The 27367-nt window shown below is 46.9% G+C and overlaps 1 protein-coding gene across 1 annotated transcript in view; it reads right to left on the bottom strand.

Annotated features, from left to right (window-relative positions):
- The window catches only part of LOC147122057 (uncharacterized), a 106212-nt gene that overhangs the window by 27136 nt on the left and 51709 nt on the right, over positions 1–27367 (bottom strand). Inside the window, exons 6-8 of the mRNA XM_085982764.1 lie at positions 21997–22175; positions 19220–19412; positions 12847–12938 (exon numbers count right to left, since the gene is read on the bottom strand). Coding sequence (XP_085838890.1) covers positions 12847–12938; positions 19220–19412; positions 21997–22175 — 464 coding nt within the window. The remainder of the gene's footprint in view (positions 1–12846; positions 12939–19219; positions 19413–21996; positions 22176–27367) is intronic.

Genomic DNA, 27367 nt, shown 5'->3' with positions numbered 1-27367 from the left:
TCAAAAAGTACTTCATTGGCTGTAAAGCACTTTGGAACGTCCGGTGGTCATGAAAGGCGCTATATAAATGCAGACAGTGACTAGTGGGGTACCGCAGGGATCGGTCCTTGGACCCCAGCTATTCACAATATATATTAATGATCTAGACAAGGGAACTAGATGTAATATCTCCAAATTTGCAGACGACACAAAGCTGGGTGGGCGTGTGTGCTGTGAGGAGGATGCCGAGAAACTCCAGGATGATTTGGACAGGTTGGGTGATTGGGCAAAAGCATGGCAAATGCAATATAATGTGGATAAATGCGAGGTTATCCACTTTTGTGGCAAAAACAGGAAGGCAGATTATTATCTGAATGGCAATAGATTGGGAGAAGGGGAAGTGCAACGAGACCTGGGTGTCCTTGTGCACCAGTCGCTGAAGGTAAGTATGCAGGTGCAGCAGGCGGTTAAGGCGGCAAATGGTATGTTGGCCTTCGTAGCGAGAGGGTTTGAGTACAGGAACAAGGATGTCTTGCTGCAGTTATACAGGGCCTTGGTGAGACCGCACCTTGAGTATTGTGTGCAGTTTTGGTCACCTTACCTGAGGAAGGATGTTCTTGTCATGGAAGGAGTGCAGCGAAGATTCACCGGGCTGATACCTGGGATGGCAGGAATGACGTATGAGGAGAGATTGGGTCAATTGGGCTTATATTCACTGGAGTTTAGAAGAATGAGAGGGGATCTCATTGAAACTTATAAAATTCTGACAGGACTGGACAGACTAGATGCAGGAAGGATGTTCCCGATGGTCGGGGAGTCCAGAACCAGGCGTCACAGTCTAAGGATAAGGGGTAGGCCATTTAGGACAGAAATGAGGAGGAATTTCTTCACCCAGAGAGTGGTGAACCTGTGGAATTCTCTACCACAGAAGGCAGTAGAGGCCAATACATTAAATATATTCAAGAAGGAGTTGGATATATTTCTTAAGGCTAAAGGGATCAAGGGGTATGAGGAGAAAGCAGGGACCGGGTACTGAATTTGGATGATCAGCCATGATCGCATTGAATGGCGGAGCAGGCTTGAGGGGCCGAATGGCCTACTCCTGCTCCTATCTTCTATGTTTCTATGTTTAAGTCTTTCTTTCTTTCTATTAACCAGAGCAGAAGCCCTGGTTGATTTTTTTTTTTAGTTCCCACAGCACGGAGGTCAATTTTAGCATCCACCCCCAGCACGTGTTATGTTTACTCTCTGCACCAGCGGGAGTTCACATATTCACCATCAAGTAGGTAAATAAACTCCACGTTAAAAAATTACACAGGTCATGTCAATAGTCTATTACTGCATCGTAGAGTATTTGGGAGCCACCACATGCTATCTATAAAGAAGTCTCAAGATATCCAAGAATACAGTATGTTTTTGTTCTAATGCACAAAGGCGCCCAAGACTTTTGCAGTGGGTATTGGAAAAAATTGTAATAGTGCACACTGCATAGGGAGAAGAGAGGGTTTTGACAAATTGCTGGGAGTGCATAGAGAGAGGTTTGCTTTACAGCTGGCCATGCTATTCCTGACCAGACTCGATAGCGATACAGGGTGACCAAAATAGAAAAATGTTCCCTACTCCAACTTTGACATCCCTCACCTCAATGAGCATAACACTTTAACAAAAACAAACTAAAAGCCAAATGATTTGTGTCCGAACTTCAAAAAACTGTCCTCCACTCCAATAGTTTGAAGGCTTTCATTTCACAAAGCTGTTCTTGTAGCCTCACATGGTCAATTTAAATCAAAATTATTGCAATTTTGTTCTGTACACTATAGAAACAGGATTCAGATAATCCCAATGCCAATTCACTTGGGATCTCAGTCAGCTCAGAAAGATGATTATCCCAACATTCTGTACTAAACTCAAGGCAAGGAACTAGAGGTGAAAGGACAATGGACCAGCTCGCCCCCTGATATTTCTTTTCTTTTGAAATAATATTCTCAGGTACCCTGTAACTCAGTTGATGAATGCACTGCCTAGAGTGGTACAAGCCAAGTTCAATCTCTGGTCTGTGTTGGTTTGGCTGATGTGGAGTGACAGTGTGGCCATTGGAATTACCTTAGTGCTTCAGCGCTAGGGAAGTGCAAAATCAGCCAGGGACCCCTCTCCTGGTGGCTATTCAATCATTCAAGCTGAAAAGTGAGCAGCATATGATGATGCTGAGTGAAGACGTAATCAGATTCTGCTGTAATGCCCTCTCTGATTGAAGGGCCTCCAGATGCTCACTATCTCAATTCACACATGGTTAGGTGCAGGAAAACAGTTCTTAGATTGTACTCCAGCAAGAGTCAGCACTTTCAGGACAGCGTGGAAGAAAACAAACAAACAAAATAATTGTGCTAGTTGTCGAGTGTAATGCATCCACCATACATGAGGATGCAAAGAATATTGTATTTTCTCAACACTACAGTACTAATGAAATTGTATAATTAACATACAGCTTGTACCACAAAATAAATTACGATACAAGGAATAAAATTTCAAATCAGAGATTTCCCTGCTGGCTGACTCATACAGATAAGGAAGGTCCCCAGGCTGTCCTGAATCATATGATCTAGGCTGAGCAATAGTAGAGGTGCAACAAGAAATTAGGGAGGAGGAAATTAGCTAGCGTTCCCACTCCTGATCAGCATACATGGATTCCGGCTAAATGTGGGGCCATCGGGTGAGGACAGGATTGGAGCGTGCGTGCAACGCCCCGGTAGTGCCCCGGACCGGATATTGAGTGGCTCCCCCTGCCTTACCACCTGCCGCTAGCAACGACAGGTTGAGGGCAGCATTTTGCAGTCGGGAAGGGACTGGGGGAGTGCTATTTAAAGGCGACCGCTTCCTGCCTTTCTTTGTCGGTGACATTTTTGCACCACGCATTCTGAGAGAGAGACACACTTCTGGAGAGATTCAACGCTGTGAAGGAGTTTTGTGTACTGAGTAGCACTTTGCAGGTTCATTTTGATTTGACCTTCCTTGTATTGATTTAGAAGAGACTCTGGGGGCTGCACTCTGAGCTCTGTCCCTGGGCCTCTCCATTGTTCTTTCCAGCAGATTTAATGTACAGGTCTCTCCAGGCCGAGATTCAAGGCTCCAGTAAGCAGAGTGTGGATGGAGAGCAAAATCAGCCCTTGTGGCGACACGCCACCATTGGACATAATCTGCTCACGGCGGCACGGACAGTTTACGCAGGCGCACTGCCGGCAGCAGCCGCCCCCAGCCGGGGGCCCTTTCCTCCGGCAACTTGTTTCCCGCAGGGACAGGCTGCCGGGAGCACTTCCTGTCTGGGGAGTATTTAAGTGGTTGCGCGGGCTTTTCAAGCTCTCTTTTTGCCATGAAGTAAAATAAAGCAGTTGTGTTCCATCAACTCTGGTCTCGACTCCCACGTTTGCCGCGGTATCTCAACACTGGTGACCCCGATGCTCAGGACGAATCCTAAGCTAGCATGGCGGATACAAACGCATTACGGTTAAACTACCGGACTTTTGGGAGAACCTGGCCGAGGCCTGGTTCGTTCAAGCCGAGTCCAGATTCCGGCTGAGAAGCATTACAGTCGATGCCACGAAGTACGACTACCTCGTCGCCTCTCTCACCTACGCCACAGTCCCCAAGGTTTGGGCAGCGCTGCAGGATCCACCAGTGGAAGGCAAGTACGAACATCTGAAGGCCGCGCTTCTTAAAAAATTTCAGGCGTCCTCTTACCAGTGCAACTGCCAACTCCTTGACCTCCCAGGCCTTGGTGACGCTTCACCATCAGACCTGCTTTCCCACATGCTGTCCCTCTCGGACGCCAAAAACCCCGGCGCCCTCTTTCGCACGCTTTTCATTCGGCAGCTCCCCGCCAGCATCCGCCCGCTCATCGTGGAGTCTGGCTCCACGGACCTGAGTGAGATAGCCGAAAAGGCCGACTGGCTGCTCTCCACACAGACCGCCCGCGACGTCGCGCCCGACCTCACGGCAACGACCACACGGTTCCCCCGGCCCGACCGCCCTTCCACTCCGGGTCACTGCTACTACCACACCCGTTTTGGCACTAGGGCCCAACGCTGCACGCCACCGTGCACTTTCAACCCACCCCCCGCACCGGCCCCCACGATGGCCGCGGGGCAAAAGGGGCCCCTACTGTACGTCACCGACGACAGCACCAACCGCCGATTCCTGTGCGACACTGGAGCCCAGCACAGCATCACCCCCGCCTCCGCCCTCGAAATCCAATGCGGCGCACGGGGTATCACGCTGGCCGCAGCCAACGGCTCTGACATCCGCACATACGGCACCCGCATGGTCACACTCGACCTCGCAGGCCGCCGCTACCGCTGGGAGTTCCTCACAGCCAAGGTCCTCTGCCCACTCATCGGCGCCGACTTCCTACGCGCCCACGGCCTCCTTGTCGACATTCCGAGGCACCGCCTCGTCGACATCAACACTATGGCCCCCATCCCTGGCGCATTCACCCCGGCCCGTTCGGCCGGCTTGACGACCTACTGCCTCGCCAAAGCCACGGATGACTACTCGGCACTACTAGCTGAGTTTCCCGCCCTCACTAACCCGACCTTTTCGGCCAAAGCCGCCAAACACAGTGTGGAGCACTATATCCCCACCACCGGCCCCCCGGTCTCTGCCCACGCCCGCAGACTCAACCCGGCCAAGCTGGAAATTGCGCGGGCCGAGTTCACCACCATGGAGCAACTCGGCATCATCCGCCGCTCCAGCAGCCCTTGGGCCTCGCCCCTCCACATCGCTCCCAAGCCCGGCGGAGGCTGGCGCCCCTGCGGGGACTACCGCCGCCTCAACGACACCACCACCCCCGACCGATACCCGGTGCCGCACATCCAGGACTTCTCGGCCCGACTGGCCGGACGAACCGTCTTCTCCAAGGTCTACCTGGTGCGCGGTTACCACCAAGTCCCCGTACACCCCGCGGACATCCCCAAAACGGCCGTCATCACCCCATTCGGCCTGTTCGAGTTCCTGAGGATGCCCTTCGGCCTCAAGAATGCAGTCCAGGCTTTCCAGCGCCTTATGGACTCAGTCCTCCGGGACCTGAGCTTCCTATTCGTCTATCTAGACGATATTCTCGTGGCCAGCTCCTCCAAACAGGAACATCTTCGCATCCTGTTCGGGCGCCTAGCCCAACATGGGCTCATCCTCAGCCCGGCGAAGTGCCAATTCGGCCTAGCCGAGATCGATTTTCTCGGCCATCACATCACCCCTGCTGGGGCCGTCCCCCTGCCCAACAAGGTGCAGGCCGTCCAGCAATTCCCCCGCCCCAAAACCATCAAGGGCCTCCAGGAGTTCCTCGGGATGTTGAACTTCTACAACAGGTTCATCCCCAGAGCTGCAGCCCTCATGAAGCCCCTATACGACTCCCTCCGAGGTAAATCCGGCAAGATGGACGTAGCCTGGACCACTGACACGTCAGCCGCCTTCGACGCCACCAAAAACGCGCTCACCGACGCCACCCTGCTCACGCACCCGAGGGCCGATGCCCGGGTCGCGCTCACCACCGACCATGCGGTCGGAGCCGTGTTCGAGCAGTGGGTCAATGGCGCGTGGCAGCCACTTGCCTTCTACAGCCGCCAACTGTGCCCCCCGGAGGTCAAATACTCTACTTTCGACCGCGAGCTCCTCGCGCTCCACCTGTCGGTCCGCCATTTCAGGTTCCTCCTGGAGGGCTGCCCCTTTACCGCGTACGTGGACCACAAGCCGCTCACATACGCGATGGCCAAGCACACCGAACCCTGGTCCGCTAGGCAGCAACGCCAGCTCGCGGCCGTGTCCAAGTTTACCACGGACATCCAGCACGTCTCCGGTAGAGACAACGTTGTCGCCGACTGCCTTTCCCGTCCCGCCATCTGCGCGAATCACCTAGCGGTCGACTACGCGCAACTAGCAGCGGCCCAGCTCACGGACCCAGAGCTCCTCTCAGCGGCTACCAGCCTGCCAGGGCTACGCACGGGCCCGCAGCCACGGCAGTCACTTGCGACGTCTCACTCGGCCAACCCAGGCCGGTCGTCCCTGCAACCTGGCGCCGCCGCATCTTCGACGCGCTCCACGGGCTCTCCCATCCGGGTTCCCGCGCATCCGTCAAACTCCTCTCCCAGCGCTTCGTTTGGCGTGGCCTCAGCAAAGATGTTCGGACTTGGGCCACCTCCTGCCTCGCCTGCCAACAGGCTAAGGTACAGCTGCACACAAAAGCACCCCTGGGAGACTTCGAGGTACCCAGCCGCCACTTCGACCACGTACACATCGACATCGTCGGTCCTCTGCCGCCATCGCAAGGCCAAACTTATCTCCTCACGATGGTCGACCGCTACACACGCTGGCCTGAGGCAGTGCCGCTGACCTCCACCACCACAGCCGACATCGCCAGGGCGTTCGTTAACACCTGGGTCGCGAGGTTCGGCGTACCGGCCGACATAACCTCCGACAGAGGCGCCCAGTTCACCTCCGAACTCTGAACGGCCACAGCACGCAACCTCGGGGTGACGCTCCACCGAACCACGGTGTACCACCCGCAGGCCAACGGGCTGTGTGAATGCTTCCACAGGTCACTCAAGGCCTCACTCCGCGCCAGCCTGCAGGACAGTACCTGGACTGACCGCCTACCGTGGGTGCTACTAGGCCTACGCACCGCGGTCAAGGAAGACCTCCAGTCCTCAGCAGCGGAGTTAGTCTACGGACAACCGCTGCGCGTACCAGGCGAATTCCTCCCGGAGGCTACCACGCCTTAGTCGGCCGAACAGCAGCGGCTCAACTCTTTCTCTTCCGCTCAACAGTTCGCCCCACTTCCGGTCAACCGACACGGCGAACTCGCACCTCACGTCCCGCCAAACTTACAGCAGGCACGCTTCGTCTTCGTGCGACACGACGCGCACCGCGGACCCCTGCGACCCCCGTACGACGGACCGTACGAGGTACTACAAACCGGGGACAAGGTCGTCAAGCTGCGACTCGGCGACAGGGTCGAAACAGTCTCCATCGACTGACTCAAACCAGCACACACAGAACCAGGGGAACAGGTCCCCGTGGCCCGACCTCCAACTAGAGGCCGTCCCGCCAGCAAGCCAGCACAGCCGGCGGCGAACCGCCCGGCCCCACCAACTAGACCGGCGACCACTCAGAGCCGCTCCGGCAGAACCATTAGACCACCGTCACGACTCGTCCACTCCTCCTAAGCGGATTCTGGGGGGAGCTCTGTGGCGACACGCCACCATTGGACATAATCCGCTCACGGCGGCATGGACAGTTTACGCAGGCGCACTGCCGGCAGCAGCCGCCCCCAGCCGGGGGCCCTTTCCTCCGGCAACTTGTTTCCCGCAGGGACAGGCTGCCGGGAGCACTCCCTGTCTGGGGAGTATTTAAGTGGTTGCGCGGGCTTTTCAAGCTCTCTTTTTGCCATGATGTAAAATAAAGCAGTTGTGTTCCATCAACTCTGGTCTCGACTCCCACGTTTGCCGCGGTATCTCAACACCCTCTCCTTTAAGAACTGGCCGGCGCCAGTGTGTCTTGTAGCACCAGCTTTCTGGCCATTTTTATGAATCATATTTTATATCCAAAACCCCAAGACAGAACTGTACTGTTGGGCAAGCTTGTGGGAGTGGCTTAGGATTGTCAGCCAGGCTAACCTGACTAAGGTGCATTCATATGCAAACGGCCATTTCACACTAACAGGCTGGGTGGAAGAGAACCCAGGCCGATGATTACTGGAAACAATACCCCGAGAGGTAACTCAGAGACACTCTGCCCTCACATCAACAAAGCACAGTCCCAACCGAAACTGGTGGAAGGCAGGAGATGGCCAGGCCATTGTCTTCCAGAAGATAAGCCAGTTAAGCAAGATAGCAAAATACTGCGGATGTTGGAAATCTGAAATAACAACAGAAAATGCTGGAAAAACTCAGCAGGTCAGGCAACATCCGTGGACAGAAATTTGAGTTGACGTTTCGGGTCGAACCCTTTTAAGGGTTCGACCCGAAACGTCAACTCAAATTTCTGTCCACGGATGTTGCCTGACCTGCTGAGTTTTTCCAGCATTTTCTGTTGTTAGCCAGTTAAGCAAGTTCGGTTTGAGATTGAAACCCATTACCTGTTAATGGGAGCCATCAACTCAGGAAACGACAGACATTCAGTATCATTTTTCACAAAGATTTCAAAGGTCATGAGTCACTCCAGGCCACAGGGGGGTCCAGTCAAATCACTTGAGTCAATACATCGATCAGTATTGGCAGGAGGAAAAGGCGATGGGTTTTATATCAGGAGCTGTTCGAGGGCTGCTCTCCCCTTCCGCTCCTCGGCATCAGTCTACAGTGAGTCTCCCGATTGAGGCTCGGTTCGACGGAACACCGCCAGAAGCTGAGCGCTGCTATTCATCCCTCATCAACGGACCTCGGCTCAAACTGGAACTTGGATACTGCGTCGGCGGTACGGAACCAGGAGCGAGACGTACAGGAAGAAACTGCAAGCAAGACAACGGGCAATTGGGGTGAGCATATTGCCTGCGCCTACACATCCACAAGACCACTTAGCTGTGTGAGGGGGTGATTGTAAGTCCCAACCAAACCTTAGAGGGGTTTAGTGCTGGGGTCCTGTGTTAGTTTATTTCACGGGAGGGTTCTTTTATTAGACCGTGGTAATTTAGCACTGTATGGCTTGTTGGACAAGCCAGGGTTGTATTGTTTTGTACTGTTATGAGTGTTATTGTTAATCCTATTAAACACAGTACGGTTGAGCTCAAATGGGTGTCAGAGTCTGATCTGTTCCATATAATCCCTATCGTCCAGAACTTGTAGTAAGAGGTACACCCGAGAAAACCACTTACAGTCTGTGTTCCATTGCTGACTGACATCAGCTTCGTCAGCGCTCTGAGGTAGCGCCTTGCTCCTCGGCGTTAGCGCCTTAAGAGAGGTGTGTAGCTCCTGATTTAGCGCTCCAATCACCTCCAGGGGCGATAGAGGCCAAGTTTGCAGTCGGAAGCGATTAATTAGCGCCAGGCGCTAAACTTTGCACCCGGCCGATAATTGCGCCCCAAACGGGGCGATACCGAATTTCTCCCCCTATATGTTTTAACAGGGCTAAAAATAAACTTACCTTATTGGACAGAGTTTTTAAAGTATAAATGAGTGATAAAATTTTATTTTTCTATTTTTAAAACTCTGTTTTTACCAGGCGTAAGAATTTCATGGGCATTCAGTGGGCGGAAGTTGGGCAAATAGCGTAACTCTCCGCCTGTGGAGGACCTTTTCCCGGGGATGCGGATGATCCGTGTAGAAGTGCATCAGCATAGAAATATATATCCACACATATTAGTATAAAATAAGCACACATACTCTCTTATATCAAAATGGAGCCTGGAACTGTTTCAACAGGCCAAAATGGCTTCACACAGTATAACATAAGGGGAAACGGGCAGGCCCATATTAGGAAGCGGTTTAAGGAAGAGGATGTGACTCCTTTGTAGCTTGCAGGCTAAGCAGTTCCAGTAAACAAGATAAGCCTAGTAGAACAAAAGCATGATAACCGAAGGACATTTACTGTAAACATTCTATGACTGTCCAGACCCAAGATGAGAGACAAACTGTCTCTCATTGTATATGATAAGTTCTCTTTATCTAAAGGTATTCCTAAAGCATGACTTTTGGGTATCTGTTGGCTGACCTTATCTTAAGACACCGAGGCTCTACTGACCCTTTAGTCATCTTCTTGTTGACCTTAAACATTCCTTACTCATCTCTTTTTAATGTTATTAATTGTGTCTCTCAATACTATACCATGTGATAAAAGGTTTTGATCTTTGTGTATAAAAAGAGGTGTTTTTGTCCATGTATTCGGAGAACTCACGATAGCCATTGCCTACGTGAGGCTCCCCTTGCTAGCAAGAAGTTAAATAAAGTCTGCCTTTGACGATCACTTTGTTTCACAGAGTCTTATTGAACAGTCGAAACTTCGACATCCGTCACGAGAATTCTTGACAGATCGCAAGTTCCGGATTTTCGCACACGCCCTACGGGCGGGTACACACCTCGTACGCACCTGTGGGGGTCGCAAATCACGGCCTATTGCAACATTAGAAGAAACGTATTTGTTTGGACATAATCCTATTCACCCACTTTTAATTTTTTCAATTTGTGCTTGTTTGCAACTAGAAACCATAATCGGTTTAAACTAATTAAATAAGGTTCATGGATTTTGCCACTTAACTCTGGTGGTTAGATTCTCTGCTGATTCTCAAAGGTCCATTACCTTGAGATACATTTTCTTCTTATTGAACACATAATCCTAAACTATTACATAAGCTTTCATTTATTGAGAAATCAAGGTGAAGAGCCAAGGCCCATAGTGCAGGTTGAGAAGCATAAAAAGGACAAGGTAAACAAAAAAAAGCGACTAGGATACCAAACTGGAGTTTGAAAAGCCTGAGGATTAGAAAGAAAAAAATGAGGGAGGTAAGGAGTTCCAGTTTTTAAATCCTGTTTTTAAATCCTGGGTAAAAAATGAGTTGCAGTAGGAATCTGTGTAATGAGTCTTAAATTCATTGATGTTCAAAGGAGCACTGACTATAGTAATAATATTGATAAAAGAGAGAAAGACAAGAACAACTGCTACGAAAAACGGTAGGTTGAGAGGGATGATTTTTCAGATAACAATTTGTTTCTTGCATCCAGTCCAAAAGTATGAGAGAGGTGCTATAAGAGTGTTCCCAGGTATGGGAATAATATTTGAGTTGTGGATAGAAACAAAATGTTTGGCACTAAAGAAGAAACTGGCTTATATCTCCTCCATTACTAAAGCTTCCTCCAACTGAGGGCAGAGAAGATAGTAAGATCAAGAATGTCAATAGGTGAAGAAAGACTATAGCTGAAGCCATTAAAGATAAGACATGATAGCTGTTGGTTAGACTTGCAAGAGGCATTAAGAAACCTTGGTGTAGATTTTAACTCTAGGCAGCGGGTGGAACACTTACCTGTTCCTGACAGCAAAAGGCCCGGTCCATTGAGGGCCGGGCCTCATTAACATAACGCCAGCCAGCTGCACGCCCTGAACAGGTCAGATGATAAGAAGATATGACGAAAGAACAAAGAGAGACACAGAGCCGTCAGACACCTCTGAGTTAATGGAAAAAGAATCAGAGGATGAGCCATCAATTACAACACAGATGGAACTTTTGAGAAGAAACTCGATAGTTGTGAGCATAGCTTTGTGTGAGCCGATTTGATGTAAGTGCATAATGTCAAAGGCTTTGGAGATGTCCAAGGCTATGACAGATGATGCAGCAAATCGTTTAGGAGCAGCATTACAATGGTGCGTGACATAGGCAACAGGATTACCAGTGGAGTGGCGATGCTGAACACCATACTGACAATCAGACTAGAATTTTCCAGGCGACGAACAATTTGAAAGTTATCAGTATTTTGCATAACTTTAGAATAATACCAACGTGAAGGCAATAGGGTGGTAGTTAAAGATGTCAGCATTAGAAAGTTTAAAGCAGGAATTCATGAAAATTCGATGGGTAAACTAACATTATACATGTTGACAGAAAAGCATACATGTAGACTATGCTATTTAGTTGATTTCCTACATTACAACAGTGACTACACTTCAAAAAGTACTTCATTGCATGGAAAGTGCTTTGGGACGTCCGGTGGTCGTGAAAGGCGTTGTATACATTTTTTTTCTGTCTTTGTTTCTTTTCAGTGATTTCCTTTTTCTGATCTTCCTATGACATGTATGTACAAAACCCACACATGCTGGCATTCACAGCTTTCTAACAGAAGACTTCAAATGATTTTAATGCTGCTTGATTAATAAGAGTCCAGTGTCACGAGGTGGTGGAATGCAGCTGACTTGCCAATCTCACAGCTGCCACCTGAGGGAGACACAAAGCAAATTATCTTTGCTATGTTCAGAGATCAACCGTGGAGAAAGTTTACTATCTGCAGCTGAGAGCACGAGCAGGCATTCAGCTCCTTGCTGTCCACCAATGTTGCTCTGGGCCCAGCCACCAGGGGACGAGCAATTATGACTCTCTCACTCTTATTCCCTTCCTCCCGCTGATGCTCTTGGGAAGGGACTGGCTTTGCTGTGTGGCAGGTATGAGATTGAGAATGCAGTATTAAAATATGTTGATGTTTTCCATTAGAAAGCTGTATGGGTTTTGTTTTCTCTCCATATTCCGCCAATAGAATGCTCCATGGGGATTGCATGCAGAAGCAGGTATGAATCTTGCATATACAGAAGTGCCGCCAATCCCCATATTGGCAAGACTTCACTGTTCTTTATTTATGGGAGAAAGTCTGGGAAGTATTCCATTCCTCACCAGTTTGATCCTTCACTTCCACGAGAGTATAATTTCACTGAGTTTTTAACTTAAAGGAGTAACTGGCTCTGAAAATCCACAGGCTGCAATCCTGGTGAGACCGCTGGAACCGTGCCCACCAATGTGTGGGAAGAAACCCTGCTGAACCCAATCCGGTGTTCACCCAACATCTACGCACATGTACTTTCCAGCGGGAATTACTAGATGATTTTGTTCCACCCTTGTCTGTAGCCCAGTGGTGCTGAGGTCAACTGTACCAACCCTAAATACTGCCCAGGCTGACATTACCGAACACCTTGGATCAAACCTCATACCTTCCTGATCTGTGTGGCTCAGAGTAATGCATTTACCAAAAAAAACAATTATTGTTAATAAAATAATTGGAAACAGGAATACAAAATAAAAGTAAAATCATTGTGTTTATCAAGTTTCAATATCATTGAATAATTTAAAAGTAAACTGATTCAGTTAAATTCTGCACATTATTTAAAAAGAATAAATCTATTATTTCTCACCCTTTAATCTGAGCAAAGCCAGTTACCAGCGTGGTCCCATATAAAGCTTTGAACTCCAAGAACCTACTTCCATCTGTCAAACGACTCAGAACCTGTAAAATATTAAATACCTTTAAGATGTAATGTTTAATTCTTCAAAGACACAGGATGGCGAAGTTGAAAGTTCACGGGACTAGGTTTTAACTAATCAAAATTAATAGTAGAAATCTAAGCCATTTTATAGTATTTATTATCTTTAAGATGCAGGAGGCCCATCAAAAATGGATATAATACTTAATTAACAAAGTTTCAGCATTTGTCAAACTCATCTTTTTTTATAATCCCTATGAATAAGAAACAGAATGGCCACACTGCTTCAAGGCTTAATACTCAGTTTATCCGCTTAGTTCTGGTACACTAGAATACCAGCACAGCAAGAGTTCACAGAAGAACTTAAAGCTGTTGCCAACCTTTTCAGGGTGTGCATCTTGAGCAGAAATTGCAACATATGCTTCTCAGCATGGCTTAGTAGGTAAATTCACTGCCCGGCCTGTTCCTGAGCTATTTAAACCAGAAAAGTCCCAGGTTCAATCCGTGGGCTGTGCAGTTAGCTGATCTCTATAAGGTAGCTGTTGAGTTCTGCTCCTGATCATTAGCCAGTGACCTTTGCTACATATGTACACAGGATTGAATTTGGTTGTGATATCCTCCACGACCAAATAACCCACCAACGTTCACCATCTGGATTCACATATGAAAAATGTGATGCACTAGAGGGCAGTGGGTGCCTGTGGAACCATATCACAGCATGACTGATTGTCTTGACGAGCAGAGAGAATTGGAAGGGGAAATAATTGAGACACAGATAATCGAATCCACTACCACTGAAAGTGCAAAACTAAGTATACAGGTACAAAATGAACAAGAATCATTTGACACTACAAAGAAATCCATCGCTGTCCCCCCCCCAAACCCTCCTCCTCCCAAGAACAGTGATTAACTAATTCCGAAAATAGTTAGGCATCGGATTGAAGGTTTATGGGGATAAGTATGGATACGGCTAGTGAGTGATTTAAAGTCACAGAGTCATGGAGTTATACAGCACAGAAAGAGGCCCTTCAGCCCATCGTGTCTGTGCCGGCCATCAAGCCCTGTCTATTCTAATCCCATTTTCCAGCACTTGGTCCGTAGCCTTGTATGCTATGGCGTTTCAAGTGCTCATCTAAATGCATCTTGAATGTTGTGAGGGTTCCTGCTTCTACCACCCTTTCAGGCAGTGAGTTCCAGATTCCAACCACCCTCTGGGTGAAAAAGTTTTTCCTCAAATCCCCTCTAAACCTCCTGCCCCTTACCTTGAAACAATAGCCCCTGGTTATTGACCCCTCTACTAAGGGGAAAAGTTCCTTTCTATCTACCCTATCTATGCCCCTCATAATTTTGTACACCTCAATCAGGTCCCCCCTCAGCCTTCTCTGCTCTAAGGAAAACAACCCCAGCCTGTCCAGTCTCTCTTCATAGCTGAAGCGCTCCAGCCCAGGTAACATCCTGGTGAATCTCCTCTGCACCCTCTCCAATGCAGTCACATCCTTCCTATAGTGTGGCGACCAGAACTGCACACAGTATTCCAGCTGTGGCCTAACTAGCGTTTTGTACAGCTCCATCATAACCTCCCTGCTTTCTGTAACCATAGAAACACTCTGCCTATGACTGTCCCTAATCAATCTGGAGTACCAGGGACAAAAAGAATATGAAAAAAACATTTACAAATAGAACTGAAGAAAATGCCTCATCAAATGTAATAACCACCACACACCAACTCAGTCTTTAACTGTATCATTTTTCATGATTAAATGGCAAGCATGGTACTGCAAGGATGCCCCAAATCATGCTGGAGGGCTAATGCTTACTGCTCTGCAACGTATATGTTATAAAATCACTACAGCAAAACTCCATTCATAACACCTAGTAATCCTCTTATAGATCTCTAAGCTGCACAGACCAGGGAACAGATTAGCCACTTGCCATCTCAACTATAATATGGTGTATGGAGGGACAATACAAAGGAAAACTAAAATCCATTACACAATAACCACTCCAGATATATACAGAAATAAAATGGAACGATAACAGGCTCGTGACTCGAGTGTGACTGCAGCTGATTGCAAACATCTCCAACAGCTTCCTATGTGTCTATGAAGCTGGGTAACAAAAAAAATTAATAGAAAATTAACGATCTGTTAAAGAGGAAGGAAAATGCAGGAAATAAACACTGGAGGCGATTTTAACTCGACGGGCCTAGTGGAAACGGGACATAGCAGATTTAAAATCACCGTGCATTACTCACTGCCCTGTTCCTGCTCCGCCGGCATATTTACTGACACCTTCAGCTGGAAAGCCCAGGCACTCTCCTGAATCTGGCAGAAACCTCATTACTGTCCCTAATCATTCTGGAGTACCAGCATGACAAAAAGAATATGAAAAAACCTTCTACAAATAGAACTGAAACAGAACTAAATAAAATGCCTCATCAAGTATAATAACCAGCACACACCAACTCAGCAAATCGGGGTCCTATGACGAACAAATTACCTGGATGAAATTGAAGAGGGACAACTGGGCGGAGTGTGCACTGTACATGCTCTGTCCATTGGAACTTGGCAGAGAAGAGGATGGGGCCCCAAAGTCATAAGTAAATAATTATTTTTGTGGGGCCAGGAGGAACACGGGTTCTCCTCCAGGCTCCAAAAGAATAACGTGGATCGCTGCCATCCTGGGCTCACCCCATTTGTGATCAGCACTCACCTTCCCGAACCTATCTGCCTCCAGGCCTCTGCATATCGTGCCGCACTGCCCACCTTTTCCGTGTCTGGAGTTAAAATCTACTCACTTTCTCACAAAAATGTCCCCATAATGTTCCATTTGGTGCCTTCACCAAAACATTTTTTATAAATACCATGTAAAAATTAATATTAAGAGCAGGTACCTGGTGGCACCATTTACTTTAGTGACAGTGTAATACTGTTTATTACAGGAAAGCAAATGTGAAGCTTTCTTGCAACACAATACAACTGTTCTGACAATCAACAAGGGATGAACTTAATGGCCCAAATGCCCTTCTCCTGTTCCTAAAAGAAAGAAATCACTGACCCCTGCTGGATAAAGTGTGTGTGTGTAGATGTCAGATGAGGACGAGATCAACCTCAGCTATGATGACTTCCTTGGTCAAAAAGTCTGCCAAAACTTAATTTCTAGGCTCACATAATGGGCCCGTATTTTCCGATCGCAGGCCTCCCACGGGCGGAGGCCTGCGATCTGGAAAAATCTGCGCCCTTACCCGAGGGCTCCCGGGACGCACACTTCCGCTCCTGGGCCTCACCAAACGTCAAGTGCGCAGCGTCCACGTATCCCAGGGGCGCATGTAGTTCGCAGCATCCCTGGGATCACGTGGGCCATGGGGAGCCAATCACAGAAGGGAATCTCCCTTCATACATTTGACAGGAAGACCTGTCAAATATATGAATGGAGATCAATGAAAAAACATAGTAAAACTTTCACATTTTGAAAAAAATAATTAAAGTTTTTTACGGGGCTAAAAATAAACTTACCTTTTTAAAAGTATTTTTAAATGATAAATCAGTGAAAACATTTTTTAAAAACTTTTTTCAACTCTTATCCTGGTAAAAGCAGGCCTTGGCCTGCTTTTAAAAGGCGTAAGAATTGTAAGCGTTTTCAGCGGGCGGAGGGTCTCCAAAAAGCGGAACTATCGGCCCGCAGAGGCCCTTCTCCCGGGCAGCCGGAGGATCTGTCAAGAGGATTCTTGACAGATCGGAAATGCCGGTTTTCAACGTATGCGCTGTGCATGCCTAGAACTGGCATTTCCGATGTCCCTACGGGTGGGTACACAGCGCGTACACACCCGTAGGCATCGAAATATCCGGCCCATTAAGAATGAGCACTTAGGTAAGATACAAGTCTATCCTGGGTTTACTCAACTTTGTGGGTCAGATTGCTAGGGCTCGGGGATGCAGATTGGTCATCCCCACCCCCCGCATCCTTCTCTTATTTTAGCTATGTAACACACTTGGATTTATCTAGTAGGTCCATTATGTATCAAAATATTTCAAAAGTATTTTGCACTTTTTTTTTTTTTTTACTTGCAGCAATTTATATAAGCAAATTTATACACCAAGCATTCTATTTGCTTTTGTAAATATTTCCCTACTTTGTCCAGAAATTGAAAGTAATGACTCTAAAACTCGTGGCTCCCCTTCCAGATTTTCCTGTGCCAATTTAACCCAACGCTCCACCGCCACCCCCCACCCCACCCGCCATTGCATACTTACTTTTTGTCAGCTCTACATTTAAAATGGTTGCAATCTGCCTCATTCTTGCACCCTAATTGATGGTTTAAACTAGCTTTCTCCACAAGTCCTTTGTTTTTCTTCCAGCAGTATCTTATAATATTAGGACTAAAAGCTGACTGACTGTAACACTGCCTAGGGGTGCAGGCAAGTTCAGTTAGTGGTAGGACCAGCAATACATTCAGAGACCAGGGATGCTGCGTATAAATTTTAATTTACGCATTATGTAGAAGCTGCTATTCTCATTGAGGACTGTTTGTATTTTGGTTAGAAGTCAAACATTACTACCTGCATTAGGTTCCTTGATGTGTAATATTGTGTCTCATTCCAGGAAGAAACATATTAGAAGTAGAAACCATCTACGTTGAGGAACACTAAATAATGGGATATACATACATAAAGTAAAAAAGCAAGAAAAGTTTCTTCTAATGCATGTTAAGAATTTTCACGTGTACCTTTGTTTAACTTTAAAAGATGACCAAAGAAACAGGAGCCATGCAGTAAATGGGGTGGGTCTGTGACAGCAGTGATCCCGGTCTACGACTGCGCCAAGTGAGGTAGAAGCAGCCTAAAGGTTAGTACCATCCCGAGAAGCCTGGTTGCCAAATGGCTGTACTCAGTGACTGACTGATTCAAACCCATCATTGCTGCTCAAGGTCCTGCTCCTCGACTCTTATATACAATGGGGCCGGGCCTCTTGTTACCTGTGAGCAGAAGGAGGAGCCCTGGATACCACACTTGCTGCAGGTGGGACACTGACTCGTACCTCCTTGTTACGACCATTGGTCTTGCACATGCGCCTCACTGCTTCCCTGCCTGTCACCACGATGATGAGCAAAGGGACATTGAGATCCTCTTCTTCCAGTCACTGAACAAACAGCACGAATGTAAGCAGGTTACTGCTGATTGTTCCCTCTGAATGCAAACAGTTGGCATCTATGGTTAATGATTATATCCTACATTACAACAGTGACTACACTTCAAAAAAGATACTTCATTGGCTGTAAAGTGCTTTGGGATGTCCTGTGGCCGTGAAAGGCGCTATATAAATGCAAGTCTTTCTTCTCTTTTCTTTCTTTTGTTTGTCTTTTTCTCCCCCCCTTCCTTTGTAGTGAAAATGAAGCATGATTTACAGGTTTTTCTCCAGTAGTCAAGTAGCAACAAATGAAAGAAAAGACGACGGTATTAAGGTTAATCTTAATTCTTTGTAACAGTTTGATTATTAAAGAGATCCCTCATAGGAAGGCTTTGCAACTCACCTTGTTGATACTGTTTTTCTGATCTTTGCTGCAGATGTTTCCAGTTTATTTTAAAAACCCATAAGTCAGGTGGAGACAACAACTGTAAAAACTCATGAATTGGACTTATCATTGGAAGATTTTTTTAAAGAACCAAAAATCAAACAATTCACTTATCCTAATGTACACTTTTTCAAAGCTGTAGAAGACTTTTCCATTATCTCCTCCCCGCCCCTCCTAAAGTTGGTGATTTGTGCTAATTTACTGTTTTGTAGACTCTGGCAGCCTTTTCGGGTCTTAGACATCAAGGGGGTGAACTTCCACAGGGATTCTCCCACTGCTCTGCTATTTTTTTCTGGGGTTTCTGCAGCTCTTGTGCTGAAGTAACAGCACGACAAACCCCATGGAATTTCCCCCCCTCGTGTCAACAGGCTATTCAACTACAGCGAGCATCACGACCATGCCTAATCCTGTTCTCACCAGCCAGCTACGCACATACTTTTCCCCAGAGGGTCACTACATACTAATCAGGAGCAGGAACTCTTGCTGATTTTTCCACTTCCTAGTCCAGGGCATTTATGCCAATTGAAATGTTCAAATTGCTAATCCAGCCTAGTTCAACTAACTCAGCACAGACCAGGGATTGAACCTGCCACCCTCTGGTGCTCATGTCTCAGTACACATCATGTAGTGCAGTATCTATGACGACAGGGGAAGACACTCCCCTCCTCCACTAGAGCGTCAAAGACTTACGTGACTGAGCAGTTGGAGGTCACAGGTTATTTAAAAACTAACCAGTTTGATATTTAAGGTATGTGCATAATCCCTTGGGGCAAGTCCATTCAGTTCTTCAGCTGTGTAGAGAGGCTCCTCATAGTCAGTCGTCTTGTTTGGTGGAAGCTCAAGATTTAACGTGGCTATGATATTCCTGACACATACATACGCTTCTTCCTCTGTAGCTGCAAAATGATCAATGCATCCACTAACCCTGAAAAACAGAAAAATCACCAGTTGTACAATATGCTATTTAAAAGAGGTGGGGCGGGGGGGGGAGTACTTGAATCCAAAATACCTGCACCAGAAAGCACGGGGGATGGGGGGAAACAGATTATAAAATAAACTTCTCCGCCATGACGCAAAACAATCTCCATTTTGTAAGTCAGAACACAATTTCACCCTGACCTCTACATTGATGAGCTCAAAAACAGTTCTGAAAGAAATTATAAGCCACTTACCTGACCCCCCCACTCCATTTATTATTCTATACAGCACAATTGTGAAAATCATAATTACTTATGCTTGGCCCTTTAAAGGTTTAAAAAAGAACAAAGAAAACTTCCTGATGGCTCAGTGGGTAAAAGCAATGCCTTGCATGCTTGCAAGTGACCTTGAACCAATAGGATAGAGAGGCACAAGAAATAATCACATAGTATTACATAGTACACAGTATTTACAGCACAGAAACAGGCCATTCGGCCCAACAGGTCCATGCCGGTGTTTATGCTCCACACCAGCCTCCTCCCACCCATCTTCATCTAACCCTATCAACATATCCTTTTATTCCTTTCTCCTTCATGTGTTTATCTAGCTTCCCCTTAAATGCTATCCATTCTGCTACTTGTCCCCTGACTCCACATGTTCTGACCTTAGTCATGAGTCTACTATGTGGTACCTTATTAAAGGCCTTTTGAAAATCCAAATATATTCTGTCTACTGCACTACCCTTTCTGTTACTTCTTCAAAGAATTCAATAAGGTTGGTCAAGCATGAACTTCCCTTTTGAAATCCGTGCTGACGATTCTTTATTATATTTTCAGTTTCTAGATGTTTTTCTATTGCATCTTTGAATAAAGATTCCATTATCTTTCCTACCACCGATCTTAAGCTAATTGGTCTATATTTCACTACACTTGTTCTATCTCCCTTTTTAAATATAGGAATTACATTATCTGGCACTATTTTCTATTAATTTTTATATATATGTAATAGTGCTTCTGCTTTCTCTTCCATAACATCTGTTAATATGCATGGATGCAATCTATCCGGATCAGGGGTTTTATCCTCTTTAAGTTTGATTAGTTTATCAATTATCTCCTCAATAATCGGCCAGCATTCCTCCTCCTCCTCCTCCTCCTCATGTTCAGACTTCAGAGGAGGACAGGATCAGGCTCAGTCAAATAGATAGTCAACACTCACTGACAGGCCTCACACTCCTCTGCAAAAACCACCCACTCCAGGATCATCCTGGAGAGCAATGATAATACCCCAGGTTCTTTTCTCCACTGTCAACCATCTCCTTAAAGCTCACTCCCCTGTCCCTTCCACCCTCAGCTCCAACAACTGCGTGGGGTTCATGGACTTCTTTGTCACTAAAACTGAGACCAACCGTTCAGCTCTCTCTGGCACATCCACTCTGTCCTTGCCCACCAAGCCAAACCTCCCCCAGGCACCCCCTACCCTGGCCCTGAACCCGCATCTCTCCAGCTTCTCTCCCATCTCCTCTCTGAGCTCATCTCGTCTATGAAACTCATCCCCTGTTCCCTTGGCCCCATTCTCATTAAACTGATCACCCAACTTCTCATCCTGGTCCCCATTCTACCTGACGCTTTAAAAGGTTCCCTCTCCTCAGGTAATAACCTCTTTTTTTCAGAATGGCCATCATCGCAGCCCCTAATCGAAAAAACACCATTGACCCTGCTGTCCTTACAAACTACCACCTCATCTCCAACCACTTCAAAGTCCTTGAATACGTTTTCGGTCATCTTCCTGCAACTCCATGTCTGAATCTCTCTATTCAGGTTTTTGCCCCAGCACCAGCACTGAAAAGACCCCAACCAAAGTCACAAATGGCATTTTATTTGACTGTGAACGTGGTGCACAAAGCAAAGTACTGCAGGATTTAAATTATTAAAACCATTACCACTGGGTCAGTAGTTCCTCACAATTATTTGTTCATCTGAGTAATATTTTTCAATAGATTTTTTTTTAGAAGACACTACTAGATCAGCCATGATCTTATTGAATGGCGGAGCAGGCTTGAGGGGCCGTATGGCCTACTCCTGCTCCTAATTCTTATGTTCTTTGATGTGTTCATTTTCGTTTCAATCTTCACCCCATCTCTTGAAGGCCCTTGGCCCCTTGCGTCAGTTGACTGTTCTTCACATGTGAACTTTGACAGTAAGTGTCTGATCAGGAATTGAACCTGGGAACTTCTGATCGGTGTGGTTTATTACCATTACTTTGTGTCCTCGGGGAAAATGCAAACAGATGTTACTGAAATTAAGACATTATTTTGTGAGGGTGATTGAACTGAGAAATCTTGCAGGTCCCCACAAAATTTTCAATTAATTTCCTTGGAAATTATGACCACTCTATGTGGTTTTGTAATATGATTTCGACAAGAAATTAATATTTGGAAATCTAGTGTATAGTGAACACTTGAATCAGCAATTAAAGTTATCGACCCAAAACTTAAAGAATGCCTGCAGACTCATAAATAATTATTCATTTTTGGTGCCATTTAGAATAACTACTTCCATCCAGTCATGATAAAATACATTTCCAGTACTTACTTTGCATGCAGAGTTGCACCTCCCAGTTCTTCAGGGCTAACATCTTCCCCTGTTGCTGCTTTAACTAGTGGGGGTCCAGCAAGGAATATTGTCCCAATCCTGTCCACCATCACTGTCTCATCGGCCATTGTTGGGACATATGCCCCACCAGCTGTGCATGAACCACACACAACTGCCACCTATAGGGTACATTGAGACAGTGAAATTACAGCACTGATTCTACAGTGCATTCAATGAATACCTAATACAGAAAATAAATACTTCTCAATGTTTCCCCTTTTAGTTCCTCCTTTTCTGAATATGTTTTCTTCCTTCCTTTCCTGAAGACACAGGGGGTGAAATTGGTCTTTGGTGGCAGTGCAAAGTGGGCAACAGAGATTTCCCAGCCCGATTAGCACCCCCCTGATTTTCTTTTCTATTGAAGTCAGTGGAGAAGAAAATCGGACAGGGTGTAAAATGGGCTGCCGAGAGAGTGGGATTAGACTGTGTGGGATATTAAAGGGTATGGGGAGTGAGCAGGAGAGTAGGATTAGACTGGGTGAGATATTAAAGGGTTTTGGGAGTGAGCAGGAGAGTGGGATTAGACTGGATGAGATATTAACCTGCAAGGGACGAGGCTGAGCGGCGGTTTAAAAAGGGCGCCAGAGTTCAGGTGAGGCCCCACAGCAGCAGCGGAGGCGACGGCGGCGGTGTGAACCTGCGAGGGACGAGGCTGAGCGGCGGTTTAAAAAGGGCGCCAGAGTTCAGGTGAGGCGTACTAATCTGCAGTCTCCGAGCTCAGAGGGAGGGAGAGAAGTAAAAAGTAATTAAAGTGTGACGTCACCAGAAAGCATGTAGGTGCTTGGTTGGTGAGTATTTCTCTCTTTATAAACTTAAACTCTGTGGTTTATAGTTACTAAGGTCTCTCTGGTGTAGCGGGGACTGTTGGTAAACCATTTAACTGTAGTGTAATTAGTGGGATTGATTGATTTAATTTAAATTCAATTAATTAAAGGGTAAGTCATGGCAGGACAGCCCGGCCACGTGGTATGCTCCTCCTGCGATATGTGGGAACTCAGGGCCACTTCCTGTGTCCCTGACAACTACATGTGCAGGCAGTGCATCCAGCTGCAGCGACTGACAGACCGCATTGCGGCACTGGAGCTGCGATTGGATGCATACTGGAGCGTTCGCGATGCTCGGGACGTCGTGAATAGCACGTTTACGGAGTTGGACACACCGCAGGTAGAGGTTGGACAGGCAGAAAGGGAACGGGTGACTAACAGGCAGAGTACTAGGCGCAGGCAGGTAGTGCAGGGGTCCCCTGTGGACATCCCCCTCTCAAACAGATACACCACTCTGAGTGCTGTTGGGGGGGATGGCTTATCAGAGGAAACCAGCAGCAGCCAACTTCCTGGTACCAAGGGTGGCTCTGCTGCACAGGATGGGAGGAAAAAGAGGGGTAGAGCTATAGTAATAGGGGATTCTATTGTAAGGGGAATAGATAGGCGTTTCTGCGGCCGCAAACGAGACTCCAGGATGGTGTGTTGCCTCCCTGGTGCAAGGGTCAAGGATGTCTCAGAGCGGCTGCAGAACATCTTGGAAGGGGAGGGTGAACAGCCAGTTGTCGTGGTGCATATAGGCACCAACGATATAGGTAAAAAGCGGGATGAGATCCTAAAAGCGGAATATAGGGCGTTAGGAGGTAAATTAAAAAATAGGACCTCAAAGGTAGTAATCTCAGGATTGCTACCAGTGCCACGTGCTAGTCAGGGTAGAAATAGAAGGATATTTCAGATGAATACGTGGCTAGAGGAATGGTGCAACGGGGAGGGATTCAAGTTCCTGGGACATTGGAACCGGTTCTGGGGGAGGTGGGACTAGTTCAAACCGGACGGTTTGCACCTGGGCAGGGCTGGAACCGATGTCCTAGGGGGAGTGTTTGCTAGTGCTCTGGGGGAGGGTTCAAACTAAAATGGCAGGGGGTTGGGAACCTGAGCAGGGAGACAGAGGAAAGGGAAACAAGGATAAAAGCAAAAGATAGGAAGGAGAAAAACAAAAGTGGCAGTCAGAGAAATCAACGGTTTAAATCAAACATGGCCACAGTAAATAATAATTCTAATAGGTCTAAGAGCGTTAAAAAAACAAGCCTGAAGGCTTTGTGTCTTAATGCGAGGAGCATTTGTAATAAGGTGGATGAATTGGCTGTGCAAATAGAAGTAAACGAATATGATTTGGTTGGGATTACGGAAACGTGGCTCAAGGATGGCCAAGGCTGGGAACTCAACATCCAGGGGTATTCGATATTCGGGAAAGATAGGCAAAAAGGAAAGGGAGGTGGGGTAGCATTACTGGTTAAAGAAGGGATTAACACAATTGTAAGGAAGGATATTACCTCTGATGATGTGGAATCTGTATGGGTAGAACTGAGAAATACTAAGGGGCAGAAAACGTTAGTGGGAGTGGTATATAGACTTCCAAACAGTAAGGCGGAGGTTGGGGATGGCATTAAAAGGGAAATTAAAGAAGCATGCAATAAGGGCATAGCAGTCATCATGGGTGACTTTAATCTACATATAGATTGGGCTAACCAAATTAGTAACAATACTGTGGAGGAGGAATTCCTGGAGTGTTTACGGGATGGTTTCCTGGACCAATATGTCGAGGAACCAACCAGAGATCAGGCCATCTTAGACTGGGTATTATGTAACGAGAAAGGATTAATTAGCAATCTTGTTGTACGAGGCTCCTTGGGTCGGAGCGATCATAATATGATCGAATTCTTCATTAAGATGGAGAATGAAGTAGTTGACTCAGAGACTAGGGTCCTAAATTTAAATAAAAGGAAACTACGATGTTCTGAGGCGCGAGTTGCGTAGGATTGATTGGGGAATGTCACTCAAAGGGTTGACGGTGGATAGGCAATGGCAAAAATTCAAAGACCGAATGGATGAACTACAGAATTTGTTCATCCCAGTTTGGCATAAAAATAAAACAAAAAAGGTGACTCAACCGTGGCTAACAAGGGAAATTAGGGATAGCATAAGGTCCAAGGAGAGGACATTGCAGTCAGAATCAGGGGAATTTATAATGGGGAACAAAGAAATGGCAGACCAACTAAATACATATTTTGGTTCTGTCTTCACAAAGGAGGACACACATAACCTCCCAAAGATGCCAGGGAACATAGGGTCTGATGAAAGGGTGGAACTGAAAGAAATCAGTATTTGTAGGGAAATGGTGTTAGGAAAATTGATGGGACTGAAGGCCGATAAATCCCCTGGGCCTGATAATCTACATCCTAGGGTACTTAAGGAAGTGGCCCTAGAAATAGTAGATGCATTGCTGGTCATCTTCCAGAACTCGATAGACTCTGGAACAGTACCCATGGATTGGAGGGTAGCTAATGTTACCCCACTATTCAAAAAAGGTGGTAGAGAAAAAGCGGGGAATTATAGACCGGTAAGCCTGGCATCGGTAGTGGGGAAAATGCTAGAGTCCATTATAAAAGATGTAATAGCAGAGCATTTGGAAAACAATGACAGGATCGGACAAAGTCAACATGGATTTACAAAAGGTAAATCGTGCTTGACTAATCTACTGGAATTTTTTGAGGATGTCACTGGTAAAATAGATAAGGGAGAACCAGTGGATGTGGTGTATTTGGACGTTCAGAAGGCTTTCGATAAGGTCCCGCATAAGAGATTAGCGTGCAAAATTAAGGCACATGGGATTGGGGGCAAGGTATTGACTTGGATAGAGAACTGGTTGGCAGATAGAAAGCAAAGAGTTGGAATAAACGGATCGTTTTCCAAGTGGCAGGCAGTGACTAGTGGGGTACCGCAAGGATCGGTCCTAGGACCCCAGCTGTTCACAATATATATTAATGATCTGGACGAGGGAATTGGATGTAATATCTCCAAATTTGCAGACGACACAAAGCTGGGTGGGAGGGTATGCTGTGAGGAGGATGTCGTGAAACTCCAGTACGATTTGAACAGGTTGGGTGATTGGGCAGAAACATGGCAAATGCACTATAATGTGGATAAATGTGAGGTTATCCACTTTGGTGGCAAAAACAGGAAGGCAGATTATTATTTGAATGGCAATAGATTGGGAGAAGGGGAAGTGCAGAGAGACCTGGGTGTTCTTGTGCACCAGTCGCTGAAGGTAAGCATGCAGGTGCAGCAGGCGGTTAAGAAGGCAAATGGTATGTTGGCCTTCGTAGCAAGAGGGTTCGAGTACAGGAACAAGGATGTCTTGCTGCAATTGTACAGGGCCTTGGTGAGACCGCACCTTGAGTATTGCGTGCAGTTTTGGTCGCCTTATCTGAGCAAGGACGTTCTTGCCATGGAAGGAGTGCAGCGAAGATTCACCAGGCTGATACCTGGGATGGCAGGAATGACGTATGAGGAGAGATTGTGTCGATTGGGCTTATACTCACTGGAGTTTAGAAGATTGAGAGGGGATCTCATCGAAACCTATAAAATTCTGTCAGGCCTGGACAGACTAGATGCAGGAAGGATGTTTCCAATGGCTGGGGAGTCCAGAACCAGGGGTCATAGTCTAAGGATAAGGGGTAAGCCATTTAGGACTGAGATGAGGAGGAATTTCTTCACCCAGAGAGTGGTGAACCTGTGGAATTCTCTGCCACAGAGGGCGGTGGAGGCCAGTTCATTAAATATATTCAAGAAGGAGTTGGATATATTTCTTAAGGCTAAAGGGATCAAAGGGATATGGGGAGAAGGCAGGGACAGGGTACTGAATTTGGATGATCAGCCATGATCTCATTGAATGGCAGAGCATGCTCGAGGGGCCGAATGGCCTACTCCTGCTCCTATCTTCTATGTTTCTATGTAAAGAGTTTTGGGAGTGAGCAGGAGGTGGGATTAGACTGGGTGAGATATTAAAGGGTATGGGGAGTGAGCAGGAGAGTGGGATTAGACTGGGTGGGATATTAAAGTGTATGGGGAGTGTAATGTATATACCTTTAATGGGGGGGAACTACTTTTTACAGCTCATGTATACTGTAGTACCGGCAGTGACCACACCTGTATAGAGCACTGAGTAGTAATCTGTACAGGCAGTTCCACTGTGAGCCACGTTGAGTAAACACCTGTTGTACCGTTTATCCTGCAGTCTGTGTCTTATTACACACAGACACAACATTGGCGACAAGGCAAGTTCGAACCTACCTGCAACTCTGCATCACCTCCCGGGGATTCGTTCCTGGAGATCAGTGGCTTGGAGGTCAAGGCCAGAGACTCGGGCGTCGACCACGGGCAACCGCCCAGTCATCCAGCAGAGACTCGAGAATTGCGGGGGAGGCTGTCGAGAGCCAGGCTTTGCTTTCCAGTCGAGGTGGTCCAGCGAAACGGGCTGGCAATAGGTA

This window comes from Somniosus microcephalus, chromosome 3 (assembly GCF_052327205.1).
Source record: "Somniosus microcephalus isolate GS21.2 chromosome 3, FLI_Smic_1.0, whole genome shotgun sequence".
Classification (NCBI taxonomy): domain Eukaryota; kingdom Metazoa; phylum Chordata; class Chondrichthyes; order Squaliformes; family Somniosidae; genus Somniosus; species Somniosus microcephalus.
The sequence above is the reverse complement of the archived record's forward strand: the minus strand, read 5'-3'. Positions and strand labels throughout refer to the sequence as shown.